Source organism: Hyperolius riggenbachi, chromosome 5 (assembly GCF_040937935.1).
Source record: "Hyperolius riggenbachi isolate aHypRig1 chromosome 5, aHypRig1.pri, whole genome shotgun sequence".
Lineage (NCBI taxonomy): Eukaryota > Metazoa > Chordata > Amphibia > Anura > Hyperoliidae > Hyperolius > Hyperolius riggenbachi.
The window spans coordinates 43,773,312-43,801,206 of record NC_090650.1 but is presented as its reverse complement, the minus strand read 5'-3'; the positions used below and the strand labels follow the sequence as shown (position 1 = coordinate 43,801,206).

Sequence of the window (27,895 nt, the reverse complement as noted above, 5' to 3'; positions counted from 1 at the left end):
ACTTTAAGCAGGCTTTGCTATTAACCGTTAAAATCGGCGGGTTTTTAAATGTATACATTTTTACTTTGAAACTTTAACATCGATTTTCTCAAAAACTATAAGGTCTTTTTGAAAAAAAAAATTTTCCTCTTATTCCTCCTGATCTCCTTAATATATTCTCCAAATTTGAGGCTCTTAGCATTTAAGGGGGCTTTGCTATTAACCCTTAAAGTCGGCGGCTTTTTTATATTATACGGAGCGTTACGGTTTAACGCGAAATTACGGTAGCGTTTAATGCGAAATTACGGCATGAACGAAACGCGAAATTTCGCGTTGAAAATTACGCTTACGGTATTTTCAATTACGATTTTAATGGCAATTTCGCTACGCTAATTTCGCATCGTAATCGCAAATTTCGCATGCGTAATTATAGTAATGCGAAATTACGAAAATTTCAGCTCAACTCTACCGCCACTGCATACCTGTTCTGTGAACCCACCACTGCATACCTGTTCTGTGAACCCACCACTGCATACCTGTACTGTGAACCCACCACTGCATACCTGTTCAGTGAACCCACCACTGCATACCTGTTCAGTGAACCCACCACTGCATACCTGTTGTGTTCAGTGAACCCGCCACTGCATACCTGTTGTGTTCAGTGAACCCGCTTAATTACACTACCTGATTGATGTATACACATGCAAGATGTTTTAAAGCACTTTAGGCCTGTCATTTAGCATTCATTGTGATTTCTGCATTTAAAACGCTGCTTTGCATCAAATCCAGATTTTTCCCGGGGACTTTTGGCGTGTATCCCACTCCGCCATGCCCCCCTCCAGGTGTTAGACCCCTTGAAACATCTTTTCCATCACTTTTGTGGCCAGCAGAATTTTTTTTTTCCAAAGTTCGCCTCCCCATTGAAGTCTATTGCGGTTCGCGAACTTTTCCGCGAACCGAACGTTCCGCGGAAGTTCGCGAACCCGGTTCGCGAACCTAAAATCGGAGGTTCGGCCCAACTCTAATTATAAGCGGGTTAGCTTAAATGCGAGTATATACGGTATATGTTTTTTGACTCAAGGTTCCCCTCTGGTTCACTTAAGGGAAATATTTGGACACATTTAAAGTCCTAGTTTAAGCTCCCTCCAATCAGTCTGAAGCCATATCTCCTGATAGGCTATGAGTCTGCAGGTAGGTGACACCTGCTTTGGTGCTGCCTTCATCACTAAGCACAGAACAGGGAGAATTTCCAGTCATTTCATCCCACAGTGCTATGTATTATTTCAGCTGGCAGAAGAAAAAAAATGTTAGATTAGATTGACAATCCATATCGGCCAAGATGTAATATTTTATTTCTAGGGGGACCCATGCTTATTTTGCAGGGGGGGTTTGTACCTTCTTGTTATGCCTAACTCCAAGTATTCAGGATGGTGATACAGCACACGCTTCTGGTATATTGCTAGCGTTCGCCTTCTGCAAAGATGTCACAGGACTCAGCCAAAGGGGCTGCTCACACTTTCATTTTGCGTGCTTTGAGAAATAGTGTTTGTCGCACATTTATTGTATTAATGTATCAATGGTATCACATATTTCATGTTTTTGTGTGCCTTTTTGTGATTTTTCTGCATTTTAAATGGGTGCGGCAAATCAGCTTTTTCAGTGTTTGATTCTTGTTTAATGCCAGTCAATGGCAATGCAGAAAAATCATCATCACATGCAATTTTTAAAGTGTACCTGAGATGGTACACTGACCCTTATTTATACTTACCTGGGGCATACATTAAATAAGGGCTCCTGGAAAAAAGGCTGCAGGTACTGTCAACATTTTGATATTGTCTATAACAAGATCTTTATTGTTTCTTCATCTTTATCTAACATAGAATAATACATAACAACAAAATTTTTCCCTCACAGGGGGATAAAACTTAACATTTAATTGTTTACATTAAAATATTGAGGTTAAGCTGTCATAATCGTTACTATCAATGCAAGTTGATACAGTAGATTATTGTAAATGGGGTAAATACCCTCCTCCTACTTCAACTTGAAATAATCTGTCAGGGCCCTTTTCCACCAGCGCGTTTACGCTGGCTGAATCGCAAAAACGCAAACCGCTAGCGATTTTACAATCGCTACGGTTTGCTTTTTAACATAGGAATCGCGGTAGGTAATTTCCACTACCGCGATTCGTTTTTTACTTGATCGCGATCGCGCCGCGGAGCGACTTTTGCCGCAATTTTGCTATGCAGTGCATAGCATAGCAAAATCACGGCCGCGAACGTCGTGGAATCACCGCTAATTGTGATTCAGCAATCGCTAGCGTTCAGCGTGAACGCTAGCGATTGCTAGTGGAAAAGGGCCCTCACTGCTTAGACAAAACCCCCCACCATATAAAAAACACCCAACATGTTTCACTTCCTATTTGAAAGCTTTATCAAGGGAACAACGTGTCGTGCTATAAATGCATATAGTGTTAGGATGCATTACAAAGCAATAAATTAAAATAAAATCATATTTAGTAACAAAGGGTATAGGCCTATGGCAGCAGCCTAAACAAGATGGTTGGCTTCGCCTTCCTTTTATAGTCAGTGGAGGTCACATGGGGTGGGAGTGAAGCACTCCCCCATTAATCCTGAATTGTCATTGGTAAAGACCACTGTCAATCAATTATTATCCAATCACAGAAAGGCTCTATCGATCCCCATAATGTTACAACAGACCCTTTGGATTGTGACATACGACAAGAAAAGAACATATCCATATCCAGTAATGGCTCACCTTGACAGGGTAATAAGCACAGTTAGCTTCCGAGGTTTAGAATATAGAGGAAAATCAAAATTTAAAGAACGCCGGTAATCCTGCGTTCCTATTGGTCCCCCGGGGTCACATGGCGTGTATAGGAATCACCAATTAGAGGATAGCTCGAGAGGTCATTGCTCCATATGGAGCTTATGATTCGCCCGTACATATGCGACCAATCATTCGCATGATAGCTCCGTCCGCTGTCCCATCATTGGTCAGTGGCCTGGCGGTAGGCGGGGCAAACGGCACAGCCCGCTGCGTCATTGTCCACAACGTTACGATCGGAGGCGGGGACGGGAGGCCTGCCGAAGTTACGCCCCAACCCACGCCACAGATCCACATGGCGCAAGGGGGCGTGCAGCCTGGATGTAAACAAACCCCTCACACTCATATTGACACAACCCATATGCCAATCATGCGTACAGATTCAGAAGGCAGAGGCGGAGTCTAAGGTACAGGCGGAGTTCGGCAACAGGGTATCAGATATATCGAGGTACAAGATTAGGAGACAGAGACAAAGTCTAAGGACGAGCCAGGGTTTGGCAACAGAGTATCAGAATGGCAAGGTACAAGATCAGAGTTCAGGAGGATAGTCAGGCAAGCAAAGGGTCATAACAGATAATCACAATCAAACTAGTACTTTAAGCTATCAACAGAATCTAGCTTAGTGTAGGATTACAGCTCCAGCTGGTCCCGGCACACTAAAGGATCTGACTAAGGGTCTGAGTGCTCCCACGTATGTGATCGCAACTCCAGACAACCAGCAACTGAACATCCTGCAGTATATATACACATAAGGACTGCCCAGCACCTCCCATAGTGCTGGACTAATGAAAGATGAAGCCAGTGTCAGCTGACCAGCCTGGTCAGCTGACTACTTCTGGCTGTCATATAATCCCTGCCTGAGTGCGCGCGCGTCACTCTAAACCTAGAGGGACTATGTGTCCCAGCCACACCAGCACCGCTCTGCGGTGCCTCCACAATGGGGTTGTGGAGGCGGCTGCCTCTCCGTGCTCTGCAACGCCATGCGCGGAAAGAGCCACCTGCCGCTGACTCATGGCGGCGGCTCTTCCGCGTTTCTTGACAGTACCCCCCCCCCCCCCCCCCTGAGGAGTGGACTCCGGACAGCTCCTTCCAGGCTTTTTTTTCGGATGTAAGGCATGAAACTCCTTCCTCAATTCGTCCGCATGCATGCGACTCCCCGGTACCTATTGTCTCTCCTCAATGCCATACCCTTTCCAATGCACCAGATATTGTACTGAGTTTTGTACAATGCGTGAATCTAATATCTTTTCTACCTCGTACTCAGGTTGGTCATCTATCATCACAGGAGGAGGAGTAGGGCCCACATGAACTGCCGGCTTGAGCAGGGACACGTGAAATAATCTCACCCCACGCATGCTTGGCGGGGAGATCGATGGCATAAGTTACGTTGTTGATTCTCTTAGTCACAGAAAATGGACCCACAAACCTGGGGCCCAGTTTGGCAGATGGCTGCTTCAGGTTCAAGTGACGTGTGGACACCGAGACTTAATCCCCTGGCTGAAACTTCCATTCCAAGGAACGTTTCTTGTCCGCTTGACCCTTTTGACTTTGAAATGCTTTCTGCAAATTCTCTCTAACCATTCCCCAATTGTCCCTGAGTGACCTCTGCCAATCCTCCAGTGCTGGAAACGGAGTGGAGGCCACTGGCAATGGGGAGAATTTAGGCAACCTCCCGTTTACTATCTGAAACGGAGGGAACCCCGAGGAGGAACTTTTTAAGTAATTGTGTGCAAACTCCGCGAAAGGCAAGAACTTGACCCAATCGTTCTGTGCCTCAGCAACATAACACCTCAAAAATTGTTCCAAAGCCTGATTGACCCTCTCCGTTTGCCCATTGGTCTGTGGGTGGTAGCCCGACGAGAATGACAGCTCCATGCCCATTTGATCACAAAATGCCCTCCAAAATCCAGACACAAATTGGACTCCCCTATCTGACACAATGTTTTCCGGAATGCCATGCAACCGGAAGACGTGAATGATGAACAATTCGGCCAGTTCCTGAGCCGAGGGGAGTCCTTTCAGGGGCACAAAATGGGCCATTTTGCTAAAGCGGTCGACTACCACCCAAATGACCGACATGCCTTCAGACCTGGGCAATTCTCCCACAAAATCCATGGACAGATGTGTCCATGGCTCACTCGGTGTGGGCAAAGGCTGCAACCTTCCCACAGGTGCCAGCCGGGAGGGTTTACTTTTAGCACATACCGCACATTCCCTGACAAATTCCGGCAGTCTGTTGCCATGGAAGGCCACCAAGCACACCTGGCAATCATATCCTGCGTTCTGGCAGCACCAGGGTGACCAGTATTCTTATGGGCGTGGAACATTTGTAACACCTGTAGACGAAAAGGTAGTGGGATAAACAAAACCCCCTCGGGTTTTTCCTCAGGGACATCCTGCTGAAAGGGACCCAAAACCTCTGCCCAATCCTCCCAGGTCTCTGTGGCTGCAAACACTAACCTCTGTGGGATGATGGACTCAGGAGCGGGGGGCTGTGCTGTCTCCTGTTCGAAACATCTGGACAGGGCATCTGCCTTGATGTTTTTGCTGCCTGGAGTGTACGTGATTATAAATCTGAACCTCGTAAAAAATAAAGACCAACGGGCCTGACGGGGACTTAGTCTCTTAGTCCCCTCGATGTATTCCAAATTCTTATGATCAGTGTAAACCATGATCGTATGTTCTGCCCCCTCCAACCAATGGCGCCATTCTTCGAATGCCAATTTAATGGCCAGAAGTTCCCGGTTGCCTATATCGTAGTTTTTCTCTGCTGGAGAAAACCTACAGGAAAAATAAGCGCATGGATGTAATCTGCCCTGCAACCCTGACCGCTGAGACAGCACCGCCCCCACCCCAACCTCCGAGGCATCGACCTCCACAATAAAGGGAAAGGACGTGTCCACATGTCTCAAAATAGGTGCTGAGCAAAACAATTTTTTCAGGTGAGAAAAGGCTGCCACAGCCTCAGGGGACCAGTGGTTGGTATCTGCCCCCTTTCTTGTGAGACTGGTAAGGGGGGCAATTATCGTGGAGTACCCCTTTATGAACCTCCTATAATAGTTTGCAATCCCTAAAAATCTCTGTAGGGCTTTCAACCCCACTGGCTGTGGCAGTGGCGTACCTAGGGCATTTGGCACCCGGTGCTGGGTATTAAAAGACCCCCCCCCCCTAAAAAATGGGCGTGGTCACAACCTGCGGCGTGCTTCGCAGCAAAAAAATGGGCGTGCTCATGACCAGATGAGGGCGGGGCTAACTGTATTTTAAAGTATTAGCTAGTATAGTTGCCCCCAGTATAGCTAGTACAGTTTCCCCCAGTATAGCTGCCCTTAGTGGAGCTAGTACAGTTTCCCCCAGTATAGCTGCCCCCAGTGGAGCTAGTATAGTTGCCCCCAGTATAGCTAGTACAGTTTCCCCCAGTATAGCTGCCCCCAGTGGAGCTAGTACAGTTTCCCCCAGTATAGCTGCCCCCCAGTGGAGCTAGTATAGTTGCCCCCAGTATAGCTAGTTTAGTTGCCCCCAGTATAGCTAGTTTAGTAGCCCTCAGTATAGCTAGTATATTTGCCCCCAGTGTAGCTAGTATATTTGCCCCCAGTATAGCTAGTATAGCTGCCCCCAGTATAGCTAGGTATAGGTGCCCCCAGTATAACTAGGTATAGGTGCCCCCAGTATAGCTAGGTATAGGTGCCCCCAGTATAGCTAGTATATTTGCCCCCAGTGTAGCTAGTATATTTGCCCCCAGTATAGCTAGTATAGCTGCCCCTAGTATAGCTGCCCCCAGTATAGCTGCCCCCAGTATAGCTAGTATAGCTGCCCCAAGTATAGCTAGTATAGCTGCCCCCAGTATAGCTAGTATAGTTGCCCCCAGTATAGCTAGTTTAGTTGCCCCCAGTATAGCTAGTATAGCTGCCCCCAGTATAGCTGCCCCCAGTATAGCTAGTATAGCTGCCCCCAGTATAGCTAGTTTAGTTGCCCCCAGTATAGCTAGTATAGCTGCCCCCAGTATAGCTAGTATAGCTGCCCCCAGTATAGCTAGTATAGCTGCCCCCAGTATAGCTAGTATAGCTGCCCCCAGTATAGCTAGTATAGCTGCCCCCCAGTATAGCTAGTATAGCTGCCCCCCAGTATAGCTGCCCCCAGTATAGCTAGTATAGCTGCCCCCCAGTATAGCTAGTATAGCTGCCCCCCAGTATAGCTAGTATAGCTGCCCCCCAGTATAGCTAGTATAGCTGCCCCCCAGTATAGCTAGTATAGCTGCCCCCCAGTATAGCTAGTTTAGTTGCCCCCTGTATAGCTAGTATATTTGCCCCCTGTATAGCTAGTATATTTACCCCCTGTATAGCTAGTATCTTTGCCCCCAGTGTAGCTAGTATATTTGCCCCCAGTATAGCTAGTATAGCTGCCCCCAGTATAGCTAGTATAGCTGCCCCCAGTATAGCTAGTTTAGTTGCCCCCAGTATAGCTAGTTTAGTTGCCCCCAGTATAGCTAGTTTAGTTGCCCCCAGTATAGCTGCCCCCAGTATAGCTGCCCCCAGTATAGCTAGTATAGCTGCCCCCAGTATAGCTAGTATAGCTGCCCCCAGTATAGCTGCCCCCAGTATAGCTAGTATAGTTGCCCCCAGTATAGCTAGTTTAGTTGCCCCCAGTATAGCTGCCCCCAGTATAGCTAGTATAGCTGCCCCCAGTATAGCTAGTTTAGTTGCCCCCAGTATAGCTAGTTTAGCTGCCCCCAGTATAGCTGCCCCCAGTATAGCTAGTATAGCTGCCCCCAGTATAGCTAGTAAAGCTGCCCCCAGTATAGCTGCCCCCAGTATAGCTAGTATAGCTGACCCCAGTATAGCTAGTTTAGTTGCCCCCAGTATAGCTAGTATAGCTGCCCCCAGTATAGCTAGTATAGCTGCCCCCAGTATAGCTAGTATAGCTGCCCCCAGTATAGCTAGTATAGCTGCCCCCAGTATAGCTGCCCCCAGTATAGCTAGTATAGCTGCCCCCCAGTATAGCTAGTATAGTTGCCCCCAGTATAGCTAGTATATTTGCCCCCTGTATAGCTAGTATATTTGCCCCCTGTATAGCTAGTATATTTGCTTTGCCCCCTGTATAGCTAGTATATTTGCCCCCTGTATAGCTAGTATATTTGCCCCCTGTATAGCTAGTATAGCTGCGCCCAGTATAGCTAGTATAGCTGCCCCCAGTATAGCTAGTATAGCTGCCCCCAGTATAGCTAGTATAGCTGCCCCCAGTATAGCTAGTATAGCTGCCCCCAGTATAGCTAGTATAGCTGCCTCCAGTATAGCTAGTATAGCTGCCCCCAGTATAGCTGCTCCCAGTATAGCTAGTATAGCTGCCCCCAGTATAGCTAGTATAGTTGCCCCCAGTATAGCTGCCCCCAGTATAGCTGCCCCCAGTATAGCTAGTATAGTTGCCCCCAGTATAGCTAGTATATCTGCCCCCCAGTATAGCTAGTATAGCTGCCCCCAGTATAGCTAGTATAGCTGCCCCCCAGTATAGCTAGTATAGCTGCCCCCCAGTATAGCTAGTATAGCTGCCCCCCAGTATAGCTGCCCCCAGTATAGCTAGTTTAGTTGCCCCCAGTATAGCTAGTTTAGTTGCCCCCAGTATAGCTAGTTTAGTTGCCCCCAGTATAGCCAGTACAGTTGCCCCCAGAATAGCTAGTATAATTGCCCCCAGAATAGCTAGTATAATTGCCCCCAGAATAGCTAGTATAATTGCCCCCAGTATAGCTAGTATAGTTGCCCCCAGTATAGCTAGTTTAGTTGCCCCCAGTGTGAGGAAAGCCTGGAAGGAGGGGTGGGTCCCCTCCTTCTGGCGCTTCCCCCTCCTAATTAGCAGCAGCGGGCAGGAGCGGCGAAGAAGACTCACTCACCTGCTCCTGGCGATGGCGGCGGCGCATAGCGTCATCCTCACGCGACGCTGGTCTCCGACTTCTCTGTTGCTCACTGTGCTTCCGCCAATCGGGAAGCACAGTGAGCGGTGGAGAAGGCGGAGACCAGCGTCACGGGACGATGACGCTATTTGCCATCGCCTGGAACGCAGGAAGGAGGTGAGTAAGTCCTCTTGCCTGCTGCTGCCCGCTGCTACTAATTAGGAGGGGGAAGCGCCAGAAGGAGGGGACCCAGGTGAGGGAGGTGGGGGGTCCGGCCCCCCTCCCCGCCGCTTTCCCCGCCACCCCTCCTTTCCGTGCTGCTTCCCACTCCTGTCCTGCACAGGCCTCTGTGGGAGGCCTTGATGACACCCCCTGGGGCGCCCGACACCCGGTGCGGGGCGCCCCCTGCCGCCCTATGGTAGGGACGCTACTGGGCTGTGGCCATTCTAAGACAGCTGTGACCTTGGCAGGATCCATTGACAGGCCGAGGTGGAAATCACATACCCTAGGAACGTGACAGTGGTCACTTCAAAAATACACTTCTCCACCTTGGCCTAAAGCATATTTCGTCTCAATCTTTCCAATACAAATCTAACGTGGACCCTGTGCTCGGAGAGGTTGTTGGAGTAGATTAGTATATCGTCGAGATATACCAACACAAATCTACCCAACACCTCCCTGAATACCTCATTGATTAATTCCTGGAAGACAGCGGGCGCATTGCACAACCCGAAGGGCATCACTAAGTACTCGTAATGCCCGTCGGGTGTGTTAAAGGCCGTCTTCCATTCATCGCCCTTCCTAATGCGGATCAGGTTGTATGCACCCCTCAGATCTAATTTTGAGAAGATCTTAGCGTCTGTGACCTGCGTGAATAAATCGTCTATCAAGGGCAACGGATAACGATTCTTCACCGTGATTTTATTCAGGCCACGGTAATCGATGCAAGGTCGAAGACCTCCGTCTTTTTTCTTAACAAAAAAGAAACCGGCCCCCGCAGGCGACTGGGAGGGGCGGATGAACCCTTTGGCTAGATTGTCACGGATGTACTCCTGCATAGCCACTTTTTCTGGTCCAGACAAATTATACAAGTGACCCCTAGGAGGCATACAACCGGCACGGAGATCGATGGGGCAATCGAAAGGGCAATGAGGAGGTAACTTATCAGCAGCCTTAGGACAGAACACATCCGAGAACTCAGAGTATTGCTCGGGAACACCCTCCACTTGAATCTTGGTCTGACCTAATGTCACTTTCCCTAGACACTGTTGGGAACAGAAGTCTGACCAACTGGTTAATTGTCCTGCCGCCCAATTAATCTGTGGCGAATGGAGCTGCAGCCAGGGCATACCTAGGACAATTGTGGAGGTAGTCATGTGTAACACAAAAAAACTTAAACTCTCCTTATCAGGGCCGGCCCGCTCATGAGGCGGGGTGAGGCGGGTTCCTCAGGCGGCAGGAAGTGGAGGGGCGGCACCAGGCATTAAGAGGAAGTGCCTGCGCCTGGTTCTTGCCACCCTCCGGAGAGACTGGACTGGTCACTGTGACTGGGAGGAGTGTCACTATGCTACCTACCGGCTACCGCCGCCGCCCGCCTGGCCACCTCAAGTGCTGCAGTGAAGTCTCCGACCCTGCCTGGCAGTTACAGCACGCAGCACACCGAATCGATGAGTCAGTGACCCTGGCCTGGCTGCACAGTGACGCGGCGCCAGCCCTGTGACGTGCCGCCCACCCACCATGCCGGACTTCCGAGTCCGAGGCAGCTCTGCGGCCTACTAGGTCTAGGCCTCTGTGAGGCTGTCCTGGCTGCACCGCGGTGCTGCCTCCGCCTGCAGAATCCGGACTGGGACGGAAGTAACTGAGTCACGCTGCCTCCGCCCGCTGCCCGCCATGATAGTCACGGTCACTGAGTGCTGCCGCCCGTGACCGTGACAATGATGAGCCCGCCGACCGCCATTGCGTTGCCTCCCGGCCTTGCCCGCCCAGCCCAGCGAGAGATGGAGCATGATGGAGGAGCAAGCTCGCTGCCCTCTTGCTTGCCGCCGGCGCAAGATGGATGCTGGCTCGTGCCCGACGCCTGGCCTGCCCTCAGCCATCGTCGTCGCCGGACCCCACCATCCCGGGTGAGTCACTTTGCTGCGGCTGCCCAAGGCTCTGGCTGCTGTTCACGGTGGGGTTGGGTCGGGTCGGATTCCGTTTTTTGTATTTTTATGTAATGTATCTATGTAGTTAGACTGACTGGTGTGGAGGAGGTGGTGGTATATTTATTTGGAATGGGTGGGGAGGAGGGTAAGGGTGCCTGTGGGTGGGGAGGAGGGTGAGGATGACCGTGGGTGGTGAGGAGGATGAGGATGGCTGTGGCTGGGGAGGAGGATGATGAGGATGGCCGTGGCTGGGGAGGATGATGAGGATGGCCGTGGCTGGGGAGGAGGATGAGGGTGCCCGTGGCTGGGGAGGAGGATGAGGGTGCCCGTGGCTGGGGAGGAGGATGAGGATGGCCGTGGCTGGGGAGGAGGATGAGGGTGCCTGTGGCTGGGGAGGAGGATGAGGGTGCCCGTGGCTGGGGAGGAGGGTAAGGGTGCCCGTGGCTGGGGAGGAGGCTAAGGGTGCCCGTGGCTGGGGAGGAGGGTAAGGGTGCCCGTGGGTGGTGAGGAGGATGAGGGTGCCCGTGGGTGGTGAGGAGGATGAGGATGGCCGTGGCTGGGGAGGAGGATGAGGATGGCCGTGGCTGGGGAGGAGGATGAGGATGGCCGTGGCTGGGGAGGAAGATGAGGGTGCCCGTGGCTGGGGGGTGGAGGATGAGGGTGCCCGTGGCTGGGGGGGAGGATGAAGGTGCCCGTGGCTGGGGGGGAGGATGAGGGTGCCCGTGGCTGGGGAGGAGGGTGAGAATAAATGACCGTGGGTGGTGAGGAGGGTAAGGGTGCCCGTGGGTGGTTAGGAGGGTAAGGGTGCCCGTGGGTGGTGAGGATGGCTGTGGGTGGGGAGGAGGGTAAGGGTAGCCGTGGGTGGTGAGGAGGGTGAGGATGGCCGTGGGTGGGGAGGAGGGTAAGGGTGCCCGTGGGTGGGGAGGAGGGTAAGGGTGCCCAGAGGGGGGGGGGGGGTGCCTGGGGCCCGGGGGGGCGCCTTCATGATCTTTGCCTCAGGCAGCAGAAAGTCCAGGACCGGCCCTGCTCCTTATGCAGAACCCCAACAATGACTCCAACCTCTGGTGTCTGAGACAGCGGACGGTCCCTTTGTAGCGGGGAGTTGTCCACAGCAGTAACCTGGATAGGTGGTTTTACTGGGGTGAGTGGAATGCCCAACTTCTCTGCAAACTCTGAACTCATAAAATTAGCCGCGGAGCCTGAATCAACAAAGGCCTCCGTGGCTTCAGATTTGTCCCCCCACGTAATCGTACAAGGAAGGAGCAAACGTTTTTCTTTTAGGGGTGTGAGTTGGGTGCCTAGGGTGTCACCCCTTACAACTCCTAGGCGGTAGCGTTTCCCGGCTTATTCTTATCTGGCTTAATGGGACAGTCTCGTACCCTATGCCCCCCTTCACCACAGTACAAACATAATTGTTCAGACATTCTCCGTCTTCTCTCCACTTGGGTCAGCTTAGACCGACCGATCTGCATCGGCTCAGGTGGAGGCAAGACCGGAGACGGTGAGACAGAAGGAGATGGAGTTACTACGGGTGCAGCGGAAGGTGCTGCGTAAGAAGTCAACCTGACCCGATGACTGCCCCTAGTCTGTCTCTGATGGCGTAGCCTACGGTCGATTCGAATGGCCGATGAGATGGCCTCATCGACTGTCTTGGGCTCGGGTAGACTTAACATTAGGTCGGAGACCTCATCCGACAACCCGGACAGGAAGTAATCCAACAGGGCATAGGTGTCAAACCTGGCCGTAACTGACCACCTACGAAATTTGGCCGCGTAATCTTCGACTGGACCCTTGCCTTGCCGTAAAAGCTTGAGCTTCCACTCAGAGGTCGCAGCAAGGTCTGGGTCGTCGTAAATTACTACCATGGCTTTAAAGAATTCCTCTACCGAGGTCAGTGCTGTGTCTCTAGGAGATAGGTTATATGCCCAGGTCTGAGAGTCACCGGCCAATAAAGTCTTGATAAACGTGACTCTCTGGGCCTCAGTACCATAGGATCGGGGTCTCAATTCAAAATATGATAACACTCTACTCCTAAAATTGCAGAAGTCAGATCTGTGGCCAGAGAACCGTTCAGGAACGGGCATACGTATGTCTGCGCTAGGAGGGGATCGCACTTCATCCACTGACGTCTGGAGGGTTTGAACAGACCCTGTCAAAGCCTCAATCAATGCTTTGTGTTCACCCAGCACTCGATTGACATTATCCACCGAAGTGGCAAGTTCACCCAGAGGACCAGTGCGTGCGTCCATTTTGTTTTAGGTCTGGCGTTCTGTAACGATCGATGAAGCACAGAGAGGATCTGATTACCGGTGATCTGCAGTATCACTGGGAATACAGATATATACCAGATTATGAGTGATCTGCAGTATCACCGATAATCCAATATACCAGCTAACCTCTGTTCACCTGAGTAGAGTGTAGTGTTTGGTGTAACGGTAACACTTAGAGGACTAGGCCTCAGTGCAGTAAGGAGTACTGCACGGATTCCTTCCGCAGACCTGAACTCTCCAAGACGGGAGGAGTCAGGCTGACAGTAGGAAGGATTGTCTGAAAATGACACTCTGGGTAATGTGTCACTGACAGGACGGGGAACCGCCTCCAATAGTAAGGTCGGTTCTCGAGGTCGGACAAGCCAGGTCGTAACCACACGGACAGATAAGGTACAGATTCAGAAGGCAGAGGCGGAGTCTAAGGTACAGGCGGAGTTCGGCAACAGGGTATCAGATATATCGAGGTACAAGATTAGGAGACAGAGACAAAGTCTAAGGACGAGCCAGGGTTCGGCAACAGAGTATCAGAATGGCAAGGTACAAGATCAGAGTTCAGGAGGATAGTCAGGCAAGCAAAGGGTCATAACAGATAATCACAATCAAACTAGTACTTTAAGCTATCAACAGAATCTAGCTTAGTGTAGGATTACAGCTCCAGCTGGTCCCGGCACTCTAAAGGATCTGACTAAGGGTCTGAGTGCTCCCACGTATGTGATCGCAACGCCAGACAACCAGCAACTGAACATCCTGCAGTATATATACACATAAGGACTGCCCAGCACCTCCCATAGTGCTGGACCAATGAAAGATGAAGCCAGTGTGTCAGCTGACCAGCCTGGTTAGCTGACTACTTCTGGCTGTCATATAATCCCTGCCTGAGTGCGCGTGCGCGCGTCACTCTATAACTAGAGGGACTATGTGTCCCAGCCACACCAGCACCTCTGCGGTGCCTCCATAATGGGGCCATGCCTCCAACGCGGCGGTTTCTCCGCGCTCCGCCATGCCCTGCACGGGGACAGCCGCCTCAGACTGAGTGGAGGCGGCTGCCTCTCCGTGCTCTGCAATGCCATGCGCGGAAAGAGCCTCCTGCGGCTGACTCATGGCGGCGGCTCTTCCGTGTTTCTTGACAAGTTGTAATAAAAATAGCAAAACATTGGTAGATATCACCAATATTTTACTACAACTACACCTGACCCTACTCTCACACAGAACCCTTCCTGTACGGATGCCTAACCCTTAGACCAATCCCCTCCCCCTCTCGTGGTGCCTAACCCTTAGACCCCCTAGTGGTGCCTAAACCTTAGACCCCCATAGTGATGCCTAACCCTTAGACCCCCTGGTGGTGCTTAACCCTAAGACCCAGGGTGCTTAACCCTAAGACCCCCTGCAGGAGCCTAACCCTAAAAGCCCCTTCCTGTCGCCTAACCTAAAACCCCCTTTCTCCGATCCAATATTAACGTTCAAATTGATAATTTACAATATTATGATGCTCGAAACAAATTTCAAAACAATATTTATTGAAAAATTAATTCTGAAAACGAATAATTTTATTTGGACGGTTTTGGGGGCCACTATTTATCAGATGCCCACATTTCTTCTTGTCAAATAACGTTAATACAAAAAGCAATAAATCTGTAAGAAATAGAGTTAAAACTGAGCATTTACAATTTTGTAATTCTCAAAACGAATTAGAAAACTCTATTCATGGAAACACTAATTCTCAAAAAATTTTGGGCACACGGGGCTGGCGCCTGCTATTTATTGGGCGTCTTAATTTCTTTGTGTGCCCAATAGCCAATATTTGGGCGTGTGCCCAATAGCCAATATTTTGCATTAATGCCCATGCGGCGCCCAAATAGTTCCTTAGCCCCAGGTGCCCGTATTTCCTGTTCCCCAGAGGGATATAGTTCCCAAAGAAGGACTGTCCCTCCAAAAAGGGACAGTTGGGAGCTATGCAGAAAGTGCAAGCAAGAGAAATATGTGTGTGTTTAATGTCCTATCTTACAGGGCTCTCTGCTTACTACAACAGGAGGGGACTGACAGGGAAATCTCTGCAGGATGACAGAGTGGAGCAAACTTCCTGCCTGTCGTAAATCTTTCCAGATCACAACTTCATCAATGGGCTTCAGGAAGGAGATTGTGGATTCCCCCACTGCTGCATTCCACAGGCCTGTGAAGGGAAGCTGAAACCTGACAGCAAATACTGAATAAGAATCTTGATGGATCTGTCAGACAAAAGCAAAATGTAATTTTGCCCTCTTAAAACAGAAGGTATTTGCAATAATTCAGCATTAAGTGAGCAACTGTTTTTCCCATGATGCATCACTACTGAAAAAGCAAATCATCTCTTTATGCCCTTGAAAACACGGCTGCACATCCAGAGCTGCTGGTGTATAGTGAGCCTGTAGTTAATTAATTTCACAGAGCCAACATACATAAAGGCTGTTTCAGACTTCTTGGTCCTCAGACATCAGTGCATGGTATGGATAGATATGGGATAGGGCTTAGACCAGTATTTAGGAATCATGATGGCCCATACTCACAGGCTACAATTGTCGCCGCAACCACGTGGCACGCGCGTGTTGCGGCGACAAGTCCCCTGTGAGTATGAGGCGCGCACCCCGAACCGTCGCTTTTTGCGGCTGTTGCCAGGCGATTGTCGGCGGTCAATCACATGCCGCCGCAACTGTCGCTAGTCCGTGTGAGTATGCGGACTAGTTCATGGTGCTTCCGGCGGGGGGGGGGGGGGGGGAGGAACGTCGGCGACAGCTTCCGTCGCTTCAGTAATCCCTCTTCCGCGTGTGTACGCGGAGGGACCTGGCGACGAGCTGTCGCCGAACTGTCACGCACACGCTCCCGTGTGCTGGCGACAGGGCACAAAAGTAGCCCGTGAGTATGGGCCATGAAAAACCAAAACCTCACAAAGTCTTGCAACGTCCACCTTCATAACATCTGCAAGATCCACCCATTCCTGACCTCTGTCACCACCAAACTCCTCATTCATGTCCTCATAAATTCCCGCCTTGACTACTACAATGCCTTTGTGTCTGGTTGCCCTATGGTCCGAATTGCCTCACTGCAGTCAGTCTTGAATGCGGCGGCCAGAATTATCCACTCCTCCCATTGCTCCACCACGGCAGCTCGCCTCTGTGAATCCCTCCACTGGCTTCCTATCCAGTCCAGAATCAGATTCAAGACACTGTGTCTGGCCTACAAATCTTTCCACAAAACCTGCCCAACCTACAGGGCCGGATTTCTGGCTAGGCCAACTAGGCCATGGCCTAGGGCGGCAGAAAAATCAACTTTGTGTAGGGCGGCTGATGGGCAAGAGGCATTTGTATACAGCAAACAAGATCACCGACCGCACTAAATATTATGCCGATTCAGTCCTGACTCCTCCACATTGCAGATGGAAGCAGCAGCCAACAAGAGGCAGTCAGACCTGGTCCTTCCAGAGCCGCCTTGCATAAGTTTACAGATAGCAGCAGCGGCTGCAGGAAGTGAGGCAGGCATGTGTGACTAACAAGCTAATGGGGATGAAAGCACACGTGGTAGGCAGCGGCAGGGGGAAGAAAGAACTCCGCGGTGGCGAGGCAGGGAAGCTGCTAAGAGACATCGTTAGAATGCAGAGGCGCATCGGAAGCCCATGGACCAGTCCAAATGCACAGAGGCACACACAGAGCGGGGCCTCCCTCTTCGGGATTACTTCAAGAACGGAAGCAGTCAGCAAGGATAACGCACACAGACGTGCAGGGCAGCATCCATGCATCTCCAGTTTCGATCCAGACTGGCTGGTGTTTTGGCTGGTGATTTGTTGGCTTCTTCACCTTCCCTCCCCCTGAAGCTTCACGTGGAGGAGACCGGAGCGTCAGGCTTATCTTCTCCACATCTGGTGAGAGGGACGCTCTGCAAATTGAACTAACTGTGTGCATGTGGGCGAGTGTATGTTATTAGCAGTCTGCCTGTGCTGGAATGGTGTGGGGGGATGTGTGGGAATTGCCAGGGACTCGAGGCAGAGGTCTGTCTGATTTTAACATGTTCCTGGCTGTTGTGTTGTTTTATCTGTTCCTCAGATATTATGTTCAGGTATAACAAGCATGCAGACCAGGTTTTCTTACTCCCATCTGCTTTCACTGGCTGCATGCTTGCTGCAGTTGTGTGACTATGTACCCAGGCTAAAGCATTGCACTAGAAACAACTGATCTTTTTTAAAAGTAATGAATATGACAGATTCTACACTCCTTTCAGTTTAGGTTTCCTTTAAGGCATGTTTAATGGAGGGGGGGGGGGGGGGGGGTTCTGGCTGAAGGGGGGTCTGTGGGGAAGAAGGGCTAGGCTGCAGCAAAAGGCTCACTTTAAATGAACACGGATTTGGGCTGGTTCAGATTTTCTTCCCTGGGGCTTCTTCCAGGCCCCCAGTCTATCAGGTCCCTAACTTGCTGTAATTCGGACCTCCTCCAGAGTACCACTGGCCCCTCCAAAACATCTGATAGTCACCCAGTGTCGAATGCTACTGCACATGCGTGGGCCCATCTGGGTGCCTCCTCGATCACGCCCCCATAGCCAGGAGCATTTGCAAACCGCTCCTGGCCATAAGGTATGATCGAGTAGGTGTGCAGACAGGCCCGTACATGTGCAGTAGCTGGATCTTTTGGATGTGAAAGCGGCACCATGGAGAGAATCAGAAGTAAAGCAAAGGATCTGATAGACTGCTGGGAGCTGGATCTGATCTTCCCAGGGCACTTCCCCCTCCCCAGGTATTCCTTTATAAGTAGGGCTGTGGTGGAAATAGGCCGTGCAGTGGTACTGCGCTAGGGCCCCATGACGCTCTGTGTGTGTGTAGGGAGGTGTTTGGCTGCAGCAAAGGGCAACATTTAAAGTGAGATGTCTATAGTCTCCTTCCCAGTGACATGGCTGACTCATCACATATAAATGGACCTGATCTGTGCAGCTTTCCATTGGCCTGAACATGCTCTTGTCACAGTGACTCGTCACAAACAGTCTTCAGGCCAATAGAAAACTTCAGAGACCAGATCCATTTATGTGGCTGATGCATCACTAGAAAAACTAGGTAGGAGGAGAAGGAGTGCTCTGCTGTAATCACACTGAGGAATCAGTCAGATAGTTATGGGATCTATGTGAAACAACTACTCTTTAACCTGATAATGGGTACATAAGTTTTAAAAAATGAGTTCCGGTTCACTACTTCACTTCAAAGAAGGACAGGGGCGGAGATTGGCAGTGTTGGGGGGGGGGGAGGGGGAATTGCTGTTGGTCATGGGGCGGCTGGTGATAGTTGGCCTAGGGCGGTAAAAAGTACAAATCCGGCCCTGCCAACCTACATTTCCAATCTTACTCAAAGGTACACAGCTAGCCAGTCACTCTGCTCCTCAAATGAACTTCGCCTGACTGCCCCCTCATCACCCAATCCCATGCACGCCTCCAAGACTTCTCAAGAGCTGCTCCAACACTATGGAACTCCCTACCTCCCCCATTAGTGTTTCCCCCTCGTTCAACATCTTTAAGAAGGCCCTCAAAACTCACTCCGCCCCCCCCCCCCCCCCCCCTCTCACACACACACTTTTGCTCTAAACCTGCAGCTGTACTCTGGTCCGCTACCTTTCGTGTTCCTACCTTTCCCTCTAGATTGTAAGCCTTCGGGCAGGGTCCTTGTCCTTATGTCTTCCACCTGCTCATGCACCTCCTTCACCATACACCCATCCTATGGATCTGAGTAAACTCTTGAGTGAACTCGATTTGCCTAATCCCCATGCTCCCATCCAGTGACTGAATAAGCATTACTTTGTACTCACACTGTGCTGCGTGATCCAGGTTGCATGTATTCCTGTATTGTCTTATTGCTGTATGTCACCCCTAAATATTGTCTGTAACCTTAACTAATGTCCAGCGTTGTGTAATATGTCGGCGCTTTATAAATACAATAAATAAATAAAAACAGTTGCTCACTTAACGCTGAATTATCACAAATACCATTTGTTTTAAGAAGGCGAAATTACATTCAGCTTTGCTTTTTGGTCTTTTTAAGTCCAGGACCTGTCCCAGCGACATTGGTGCTTGGTCGCCACAGGGACACCACATCCTGCAATCCATTTGAATCAATATTGAATGAATAGATGGCACACCATGGGTTAGCAAATTTGCTGTATTGAAGTGTTTCAGAAAGTGCATAACTAGTTTCGGGCAGAGCCCTTCCTTAGGTTCCTATTAAACGTGTATACCTTTCAGGTGGCTCTGGAATTATTACAAATACCTTTTGTTTTTAAGAAGGCAAAATTGCATTTAGCTTTGCTTTTTGAACGAGATCTTTTTGGTCTCTTTTAGCCCTTTATGCCCCCCAGGCGTCCGTCACATTGGTAACAGCGCCCCCTGTGATGTTGTTACTGCTCTATGCCCGCTCTCCCTCTCCGCTGCCCCCTCCCCCCCCCTCTAATACAGGTAAAACTGGACTTTGCATGGTATGATTACCAGGCACAACCAAACCTATACGCTCTACCGGTGTACGATGGCAAACCCAAGGTGTGGGAGGCCTTTATAGGATCCATAGGCTTCCCTCTGCTAGGTAAGTATGTGATCTTGTACTCAAGCTTTGTTTCAGGTACACTTTAAATTTGATTTGCCTACTTAATTGCATTACCTTGATAGGCCTTCTCACAAAGGTCATCGGGGGTTCCATAGATCTTCCATCGGCTCCAGAGTCCTGTTCCTTTAAAAATAACCACTTTGTCTTTGAAGTTACCATAGTTCAAGTGAAGGTTATCCCCCAGGATTCCAAACAAAGTTTCATTTTTACACTCCCATTTCTGGAGCTCATTGTCACCATCACAGGAAGCCAGCAAGACTGCAGCCTGGTCTTTCTTAGAGGACACTGTCAGGCATTGCGACATTGCCACATTTATCAGTTGGTGTTTTGAAATCCAGCGGAATTTCTGTGCATGATTGTCCTCTCTGCAGGTGACGACCACGATATTGCCGTTCTGAACTTCTAAGCACTTCTTGTGGTCTTCATTGAAGATTAAAAATGTGTCTGATTCTGCGATACAAGATTTAAAATTGTGAGTTAGTTTTTGATTGTATTGCAAAATTGCACACTGCACCAGGTTTGCACTCTGGCTGTACACAGTGTTGTATTTCTGTACACGCAATAAGAACATACCATGTGGGTGAAGAAGGAATGCACTAGTAATTTAGGTGTTCAAGTGGTACTACAGTAACAAACCACAGAGGTCTTTAAGATCTCTTTTCCATGGACAGCTGAACTGCTTATTTGTCAAGCACTTCAGCCACCTGACTGCTGGCCACATGCGCCATTCAAAGGCAATTATATGCAGCCAAATGGCAGCATTTAGTAACGCAGTGCGTGTCATGTTTGACATGCAGCAGCATTACTCGGCAGCAAAAAAAGTCTCACGTCGGGCCTGAACTACAGTGCACAGATGCAACTACATGAGGGGGGAGGCCTGTCCACTGCCTGTTCTTTAACGAACGTCTCAGCTGATGATAAAGTGTGTGTATGGCAGCCCCTGACCCCCAACCTGTGAGTGATCCAACTGACGTATTAACTCCCCAAACTTTGAAGATGCAGCTCCCCCGCCTGCTGTGTGGTGTCACACATATTGCCACTCAGTTGTCCACCTGCCCCCCACCCCCACGCCGCATAGCAACAGTGCCCATCCTCAGCTACACAGCTGAAAAGCATCTTTACTGGCCGGCCCAGTGGCTGCACAAGTCGATGGTGTGTATGCACTTTTAAGGTACATAAAAGAAGACTACATAGAATGTTTATCTCTTGCTTATTGGCAAATGTTCTAATTGCCGGTCAGGAGACACTTTTTTCCTGTGTCTTTAGCCTCCTCTTTCCTTCTGCTGAATATACACATCAACCTGACAACTTCAGCAGGAAAAAAAGGAAGGGAGGGGGGGGCGTGAGTGAAGGCACAGGAATTCTTGCCGGCAATAATTACAAGAGATTCTGGCTGGCAGTTATTACATTTGCAAATTAGCCAGAGATAAGCAAGGCTGTACTGCTCTCTGCAATGAAAATAAATGTTTTTGCACATAGGGAATACTTGGGGATGCTTTTAAATGTTCTTTTATGTACCTAAGAGCAGTTACTGAAATTTAAATTTTTAGTATAATCCCATGTGTATAATCGTATGTGCACCTTTTACTGGGCACATAAAATACTTTAACCGGTTCAGCCTCACAGCTATTTTCACCTTAAGGACTGAAGCAATTTTCCCCTGTCAGCGCTGCTCTCATTCATTCGCTAATAGCTTTATCACTACTCATCACACATAAATTATTTAGATCTTGTTTTTTTCACCACAAATTTGGCTTTTGGAGGGTGACATTTGTTGTTAGTAACTACTAAAATGTCTATGTATTTTAAAGAGAAAAACGAGGGAAAAAATGAAAAAATGCACTATTTCTCCAATTCCAGCCTCTATAGTTTTAAAATGAACAACGCTACTGAACATTTTACCCACACATTTTATCTGCCTATTTGTCGTGGTTATCACAAGATTTAAATTATGTCCCTAGTACATAGTATGGTGACAATATATTATTTGGAAATAAAGGTGCATTTTTTCTATGTTGTGTTTTTTGTTTTCTCATTGCACACTACCAATGATTACAAGCCTTTATTTGAAAAAAAAACAGTAATACATCCTCATGACATACATATTTAAAAAGCGGAGTCCCTAAGGTAACTATTTAAGTATTCACTTTTCAATTCTGTCACTTTTGGTGTTTTTTACAAGTGTATTAGTTTGGTGCAGAGTATGTGAAAATAACAATTGCATTGCTTTTCATTTCATTTGCTGCTAAAACAAAACCACATCACATATGCCTAATCTCTCAAAGACCCCAAATACTATTCTCTTGCTTGTCCCGGTGAAAATGATACCCTATACACATAATCAGATAGCTTCTTGGCCACGCAATACTCTGTTAACCATGAGCAGCACTAATGCATTTTTCAAGGCCATTTTTTGCAACAAAAGTAATACAGTCATTCTTTGTTCGCAAAGCCCCTGGAGTGTCAAAACATTTGAAACAGGTCACAAATGTCACCATTCTGAAAACTAGAGACCCAGGCCTACTGAGATATACATATTTTGAAACAATTGGACTTCTGCGGTTTTGCTAAAATTGAATCATAACTTGGAAAATGGTATTTTTTTACATCTTTTTTCACTTTGGCACAAAAAAAAAAAACACTTAACATAGTTCTTGTCTCTCAAAGACCCCAAATACTTTTCTCTTGCTTGTCCCGGTGAAAATGATACCCTATACACATAATCAGATAGCTTCTTGGCCACGCAATACTCTGTTAACCATGAGCAGCACTAATGCATTTTTAAGGCCATTTTTTGCAACAAAAGTAATACAGTCATTCTTTGTTTGCAAAGCCCCTGGAGTGTCAAAACATTTGAAACAGGTCACAAATGTCACCATTCTGAAAACTAGAGACCCAGGCCTACTGAGATATACATATTTTGAAACAATTGGACTTCTGCGGTTTTGCTAAAATTGAATCATAACTTGGAAAATGGTATTTTTTTACATCTTTTTTCACTTTGGCACAAAAAAAACAAACACTTAACATAGTTCTTGTCTCTCAAAGACCCCAAATACTATTCTCTTGCTTGTCCCGGTGAAAATGATACCCTATACACATAATCAGATAGCTTCTTGGCCACGCAATACTCTGTTAACCATGAGCAGCACTAATGCATTTTTCAAGGCCATTTTTTGCAACAAAAGTAATACAGTCATTCTTTGTTCGCAAAGCCCCTGGAGTGTCAAAACATTTGAAACAGGTCACAAATGTCACCATTCTGAAAACTAGAGACCCAGGCCTACTGAGATATACATATTTTGAAACAATTGGACTTCTGCGGTTTTGCTAAAATTGAATCATAACTTGGAAAATGGTATTTTTTTACATCTTTTTTCACTTTGGCACAAAAAAAACAAACACTTAACATAGTTCTTGTCTCTCAAAGACCCCAAATACTATTCTCTTGCTTGTCCCGGTGAAAATGATACCCTATACACATAATCAGATAGCTTCTTGGCCACGCAATACTCTGTTAACCATGAGCAGCACTAATGCATTTTTCAAGGCCATTTTTTGCAACAAAAGTAATACAGTCATTCTTTGTTCGCAAAGCCCCTGGAGTGTCAGAACATTTGAAACAGGTCACAAATGTCACCATTCTGAAAACTAGAGACCCAGGCCTACTGAGATACACATATTTTGAAACAATTGGACTTCTGTGGTTTTGCTAAAATTGAATCATAGCTTGGAAAATGATATTTTTTACATATTTTTTTCACTTTGGCACTAGAAAAAAATCTGATGACTTAGGCCTCAGTCCTAAAACACACCAACATTTTTTCTACAGCTCATCACGGTTAAAATGATACAACATATGCCTTACTTAGTAACAAATGGTTGGGTGCAGCAATCAGTTATACCCAATGTGCACTATTTTTTTTGCACTAATTGTTGCAGAGCTATTGTTTGTTTGCATATTCCCAGGAGAGATTGGAATCAAACAAAGACCGCACATGACACCATCATAGAAGGCTAACAACCAGGGCTATTCATCAGTAGGTATTTTGTGAGCTACCTTCTCAAAGGAACACTGCAAAAGGAATTCTCACATTGTCCTGGTTATAACAAATCCAAAATGTGGCTAATTTGAATATATCACTTCTCTTCACAGTGATAACAAATACATTGGAACTTACCATTGGATGTCTTGCAGAATTAGAGAAAAGCCAGAGGCCATAAGTCAGGGGTCAAGCAGATCCAAGAGTCAGAAGATGGGAGCAGCAGGGTCCAAAGTTCAATTTTGAACTTTGTTTGTGGTTTCTTTTTCCTCAAAAAATTCAGTTTCCTCCAACACCCCAAAAACATAGGGGTATGCCAAATGTGAGCTCCTTTGAGGGTCTGTAAGTTACATGAATATATAGGAAAGGGGAAAATGCCAGTCAAATATGTCCAGGTAAAGAAAAAAAAAAACACAAAAAAAAGAAAAAAAAACACAAAAAAAAGGAAAAAAAAGAAATTAGTAATCTGCAAGTGTGTGGTATGCCCTAAAGCACTTGATAACACACAGTGCAGGGGCTGACGGGCAATCTGGGCAAAAATACCGTGACTCACACCGTCTCTTGTGTTTCACACACACTCTGCATCTTCTCAGGGGGGCTTTTTTCACTTCATTGGGGGGAATTAGTTCAGGGAAATGTCTCTCCCTCAGTCTAATTGAGTTCTCCAAATGGATAGGATCCTGTTGTGCAATTTGGCCAGGGGAATACATTAGGGACTTGTGGACTTGAATCTGGAAGTCAAGAAAGGTCATCTGTTGGCTTGTTGGTGTTGTGGCTGTTTTTAGATAGACCACAAATGCATTGTGCATGGTCATCTGCAACAAGAAGAATGTTATTTTTTTGTACCATGCTTTCCTTCTTCTTCTTAATAAATAAGGCGCCAAGACTTGGTCTGATAAGTCCACTGCTCCCATATTTTTATTGTAGGCGACTATGGCCTCTGGCTTTGTACGCTGTTCCGTTCTGGATGTGGCAAGAACTGTGGCCTCAGTGTGGATGGTAGATAGCATCATCACCTCCCGCTTGTCGTGGAACTTTATTGCCAGGAGCTCTTCAGATCTGAGTGCGTAAGACTCTCCTCTGCATAGTTTTTTATTTACTACCTGTGGGGGGAGGCCTTTACGGTTTGCTCTCACCGTCCCACATGCGCCAGTCTGGACTGAGAAGAGGAACTTAAACAGTGGCACACTTGTATAAAAGTTGTCCAAGTAGACGTGGTAGCCTTGGTGGAGAAGTGGATTTAATAGGTCCACCACTATTTTGCCACTGGTGCTAATGTACTCAGGGCACCCAGCTGGCTGCAGAATGGAGTCTTTGCCTTCATAGATTTTAAAAGTGAAGGTATAGCCAGTGCCACTCTCGCATGCCCTATAAATTTTCACCCCACATCTTGCCCTCTTGCTTGGTATGTACTGTTTCATGGAAAGTCTCCCATGAAACGGTACCAGGGATTCGTCCACAGCAATTTCCCGGTGTGGGGTATATACATCCATGAACACTGCACTTAGGTGGGTCAACAGGGGTCTCAACTTAAACAGTCTGTCATGGGAAGGGTTGGTATGTTCCACATCTTGAGAGTTGTCATTCAGGTGGAAAAACTTTGACAACAGCTCAAAACGCTGCCTGGGCATTATTGCTGGATAGAGGGGTGCATTGTGATAAAGGTCCCTGGACCAGTACATTTTTATCTGGGGCTTTGGGTTGATGCTCATGCTGAGCGTGAGGCCTACATAGGCCTTCATTTCGGGCACGTTGGTGGGGTGCCATTTTCTGGTGATATAGTTAGTGGGGTGGTCAGCTAAAAATTGTAGAGCAAATAAATTAGTTTGCTCTACTAAATGCTCCCACATTGCCTCTGTCATAAAAAGCTGGAAAATGTCAATTGGTGCCTGATTGACAATGGGCACTGACACACCAGCGGTGGCTGTGAAGGGTGGGATGTTGGGCGCAGCATAATTAGGGGGTTCCCAGGTGCCATTTAACATATGAAGCGGTACCTCCTGCCTGCGAGGTACCTGTGGCTGCCTACCCTGTCTGCGCCTAGCTCCCCCTGGCGCACTGCTGCTAGCAGCAGCGGGGTTGCCCACGGAGCCCTCTGCTGGGTTGCCCACGGAGCCCTCTGCTGGGTTGCCCACGGAGCCCGATGCTGGGTTGCCCACGGAGCCCGATGCTGGGTTGCCCACGGAGCCCCCTGCTGTGGACAGTCCTGATGGTCCCTCATCAGCGGACTCAGGACTTGGGTCCCTCCTCAAGCGGCGTGATGGCGGCCCTTCGGACTCTGAAGATTCAGATCCTGAACCAGAGCCGGACGGAGGGAGCCAATCACTACCTGACTCATCCTCGCTGCTGCTCTGCTGGAGGATGGCGGCTGCCTCCTCCACAGAATAGAGCCTTCTCGCCATTTAAAAAGGGATAGATAAAGATGAGAAATATAAAAAGATAGAAAGATTTTTTTTTTAAAGTGACAGTTTTTTTTTTTTGTTTTTTTTTTGGGGGGGGGGGGTGTAAAGGGGGGGTGGAGACAGTAGAGAAGAGGGGGGGGGAGGAGAGTAGAGTATAGGTAGTAACAGATAGGAAGAAAAAGATCACAATAGATCAGTGATCAATAGATCAGTAGGTAATAAATGGCCAAGGAGAGGGAGAATCAGGGATTCTGGGCAGTATGGGGTTAAAAATTCAGGGATGGAGGGCAAATTTTATTAAAAGGAATTCCTACCAGCTTATCTGTCAGTCTGTCTCTCAGCTCCTGTCACCACAGAACAGTGATTGATCTGTGTGACAGGAGCTGAGAGACAGAGAGAGGGAAACCTGTTATTTACAAACATTATTAAGAATTCACATTGTTACTGGATGTAACTATGTGAATTCTTTACTTCCTTTGCTCTGATTGGCTCAGAGGAGCGCTGGCTCCTCTTCACCAAACAGCACGGCTTGTAAGCCGTCGGGGACGAGCGCGCACCGCGCGCACCACGCGACCATGCGCGCGCACACGCGGAAGTGCGCCTGGACGCGGACTCTCGTCCAGATAGGCTTTAGCTGCCGCTGCCTGGACGAGCTTGCTCGTCCATTTAGGCTGAACCGGATAACCTTTGCAGGAGGCCTTGTACATTGAAGAAGGAAGGAAGGTCCTGCTGCTTGGGGCTGTTCATGAAAACAAATCTTGCAAATGGAGCGGACTGCATCTTCATATGCGGGTGTGGTATATCTGAAAGAAGAGGTCTAATGTACTGGTGGCTGAATAGCGTACTGGTTAAGGGCTCTGCCTTTGACATGGGAGACCAGCGTTCGAATCCTGGCTAGGGTCAGTACCTATTCAGTAAGGAGTTCAAGGCAAGACTCCCTAACACTGCAGGGTGGCCTCCTGAGTGCGTCCTAGTGGCTGCAGCTCTTGAGCGATTCGAGTCCGACAGGAGAAAAGCGCTATACAAATGTTTGGATTATTATCGGATCGGATGTACATAGAAGACTGAACATGGAAGATGGTTGTTGCTGCATGTGGTAGAAGTGAGGAATATATAATGTGTAAGTGGGACGTTGATATAAACGGAATGCATGGAAGGGTGGGCGGCAAGTTTAGATGGTCAGTATTGCAAATAATTTTGACTTGCATTTGAATTTCTTTGATTTGTTGATTTTGATCAAGTTTCAAGCTGCATAACATTTACATGAAATGCAGTCACAATTATTTACACCTCCTTGACTGTCTCGAGTGGCAATCAACATAATGTAAGTGGGCATGAAAATCGTAAATCTGGTCTTCGCTGTACTTGAAGAGTGGTACATTATGCAAGAGGTTCACATTCTTGTCAAAATACTTCCTGGGCACTTATGTGTATTTTACACATTTAAATATTTTCTAAGGTCTATGGTATACAAATCACAAATTTAAAGATATAGCAATAGAGGGAGTTCTATGGCCAATTATTGCCAAGAGGGGTGAGTGATGTGAGGACCACACCCTTTCCCAGATGTCACCATGAGGGGCCAGACCACTGCAATGATATGTTGGCCTGTTTTCAGAAGACGAAGAGTCTTCCAGAAGTTCCTGCTCTGTCTCTTCTCACCCCTTCATAGCATCAGACCATTAGGACATGGCAACGTGTCTATATGGCTCTTGGGCTCAAATTGGC

The 27,895-nt window shown here is 48.1% G+C and overlaps 1 protein-coding gene across 3 annotated transcripts in view; it reads right to left on the bottom strand.

Moving 5' to 3' along the window:
* Window positions 1–27,895, bottom strand: part of LOC137518157 (macrophage mannose receptor 1-like) — a 171,139-nt gene that overhangs the window by 132,326 nt on the left and 10,918 nt on the right. For all 3 annotated transcript variants that reach the window (XM_068235569.1, XM_068235571.1, XM_068235570.1), the window contains exon 2: window positions 19,777–20,172. In XM_068235569.1, the coding sequence (XP_068091670.1) occupies window positions 19,777–20,172 (396 nt within the window). The remainder of the gene's footprint in view (window positions 1–19,776; window positions 20,173–27,895) is intronic.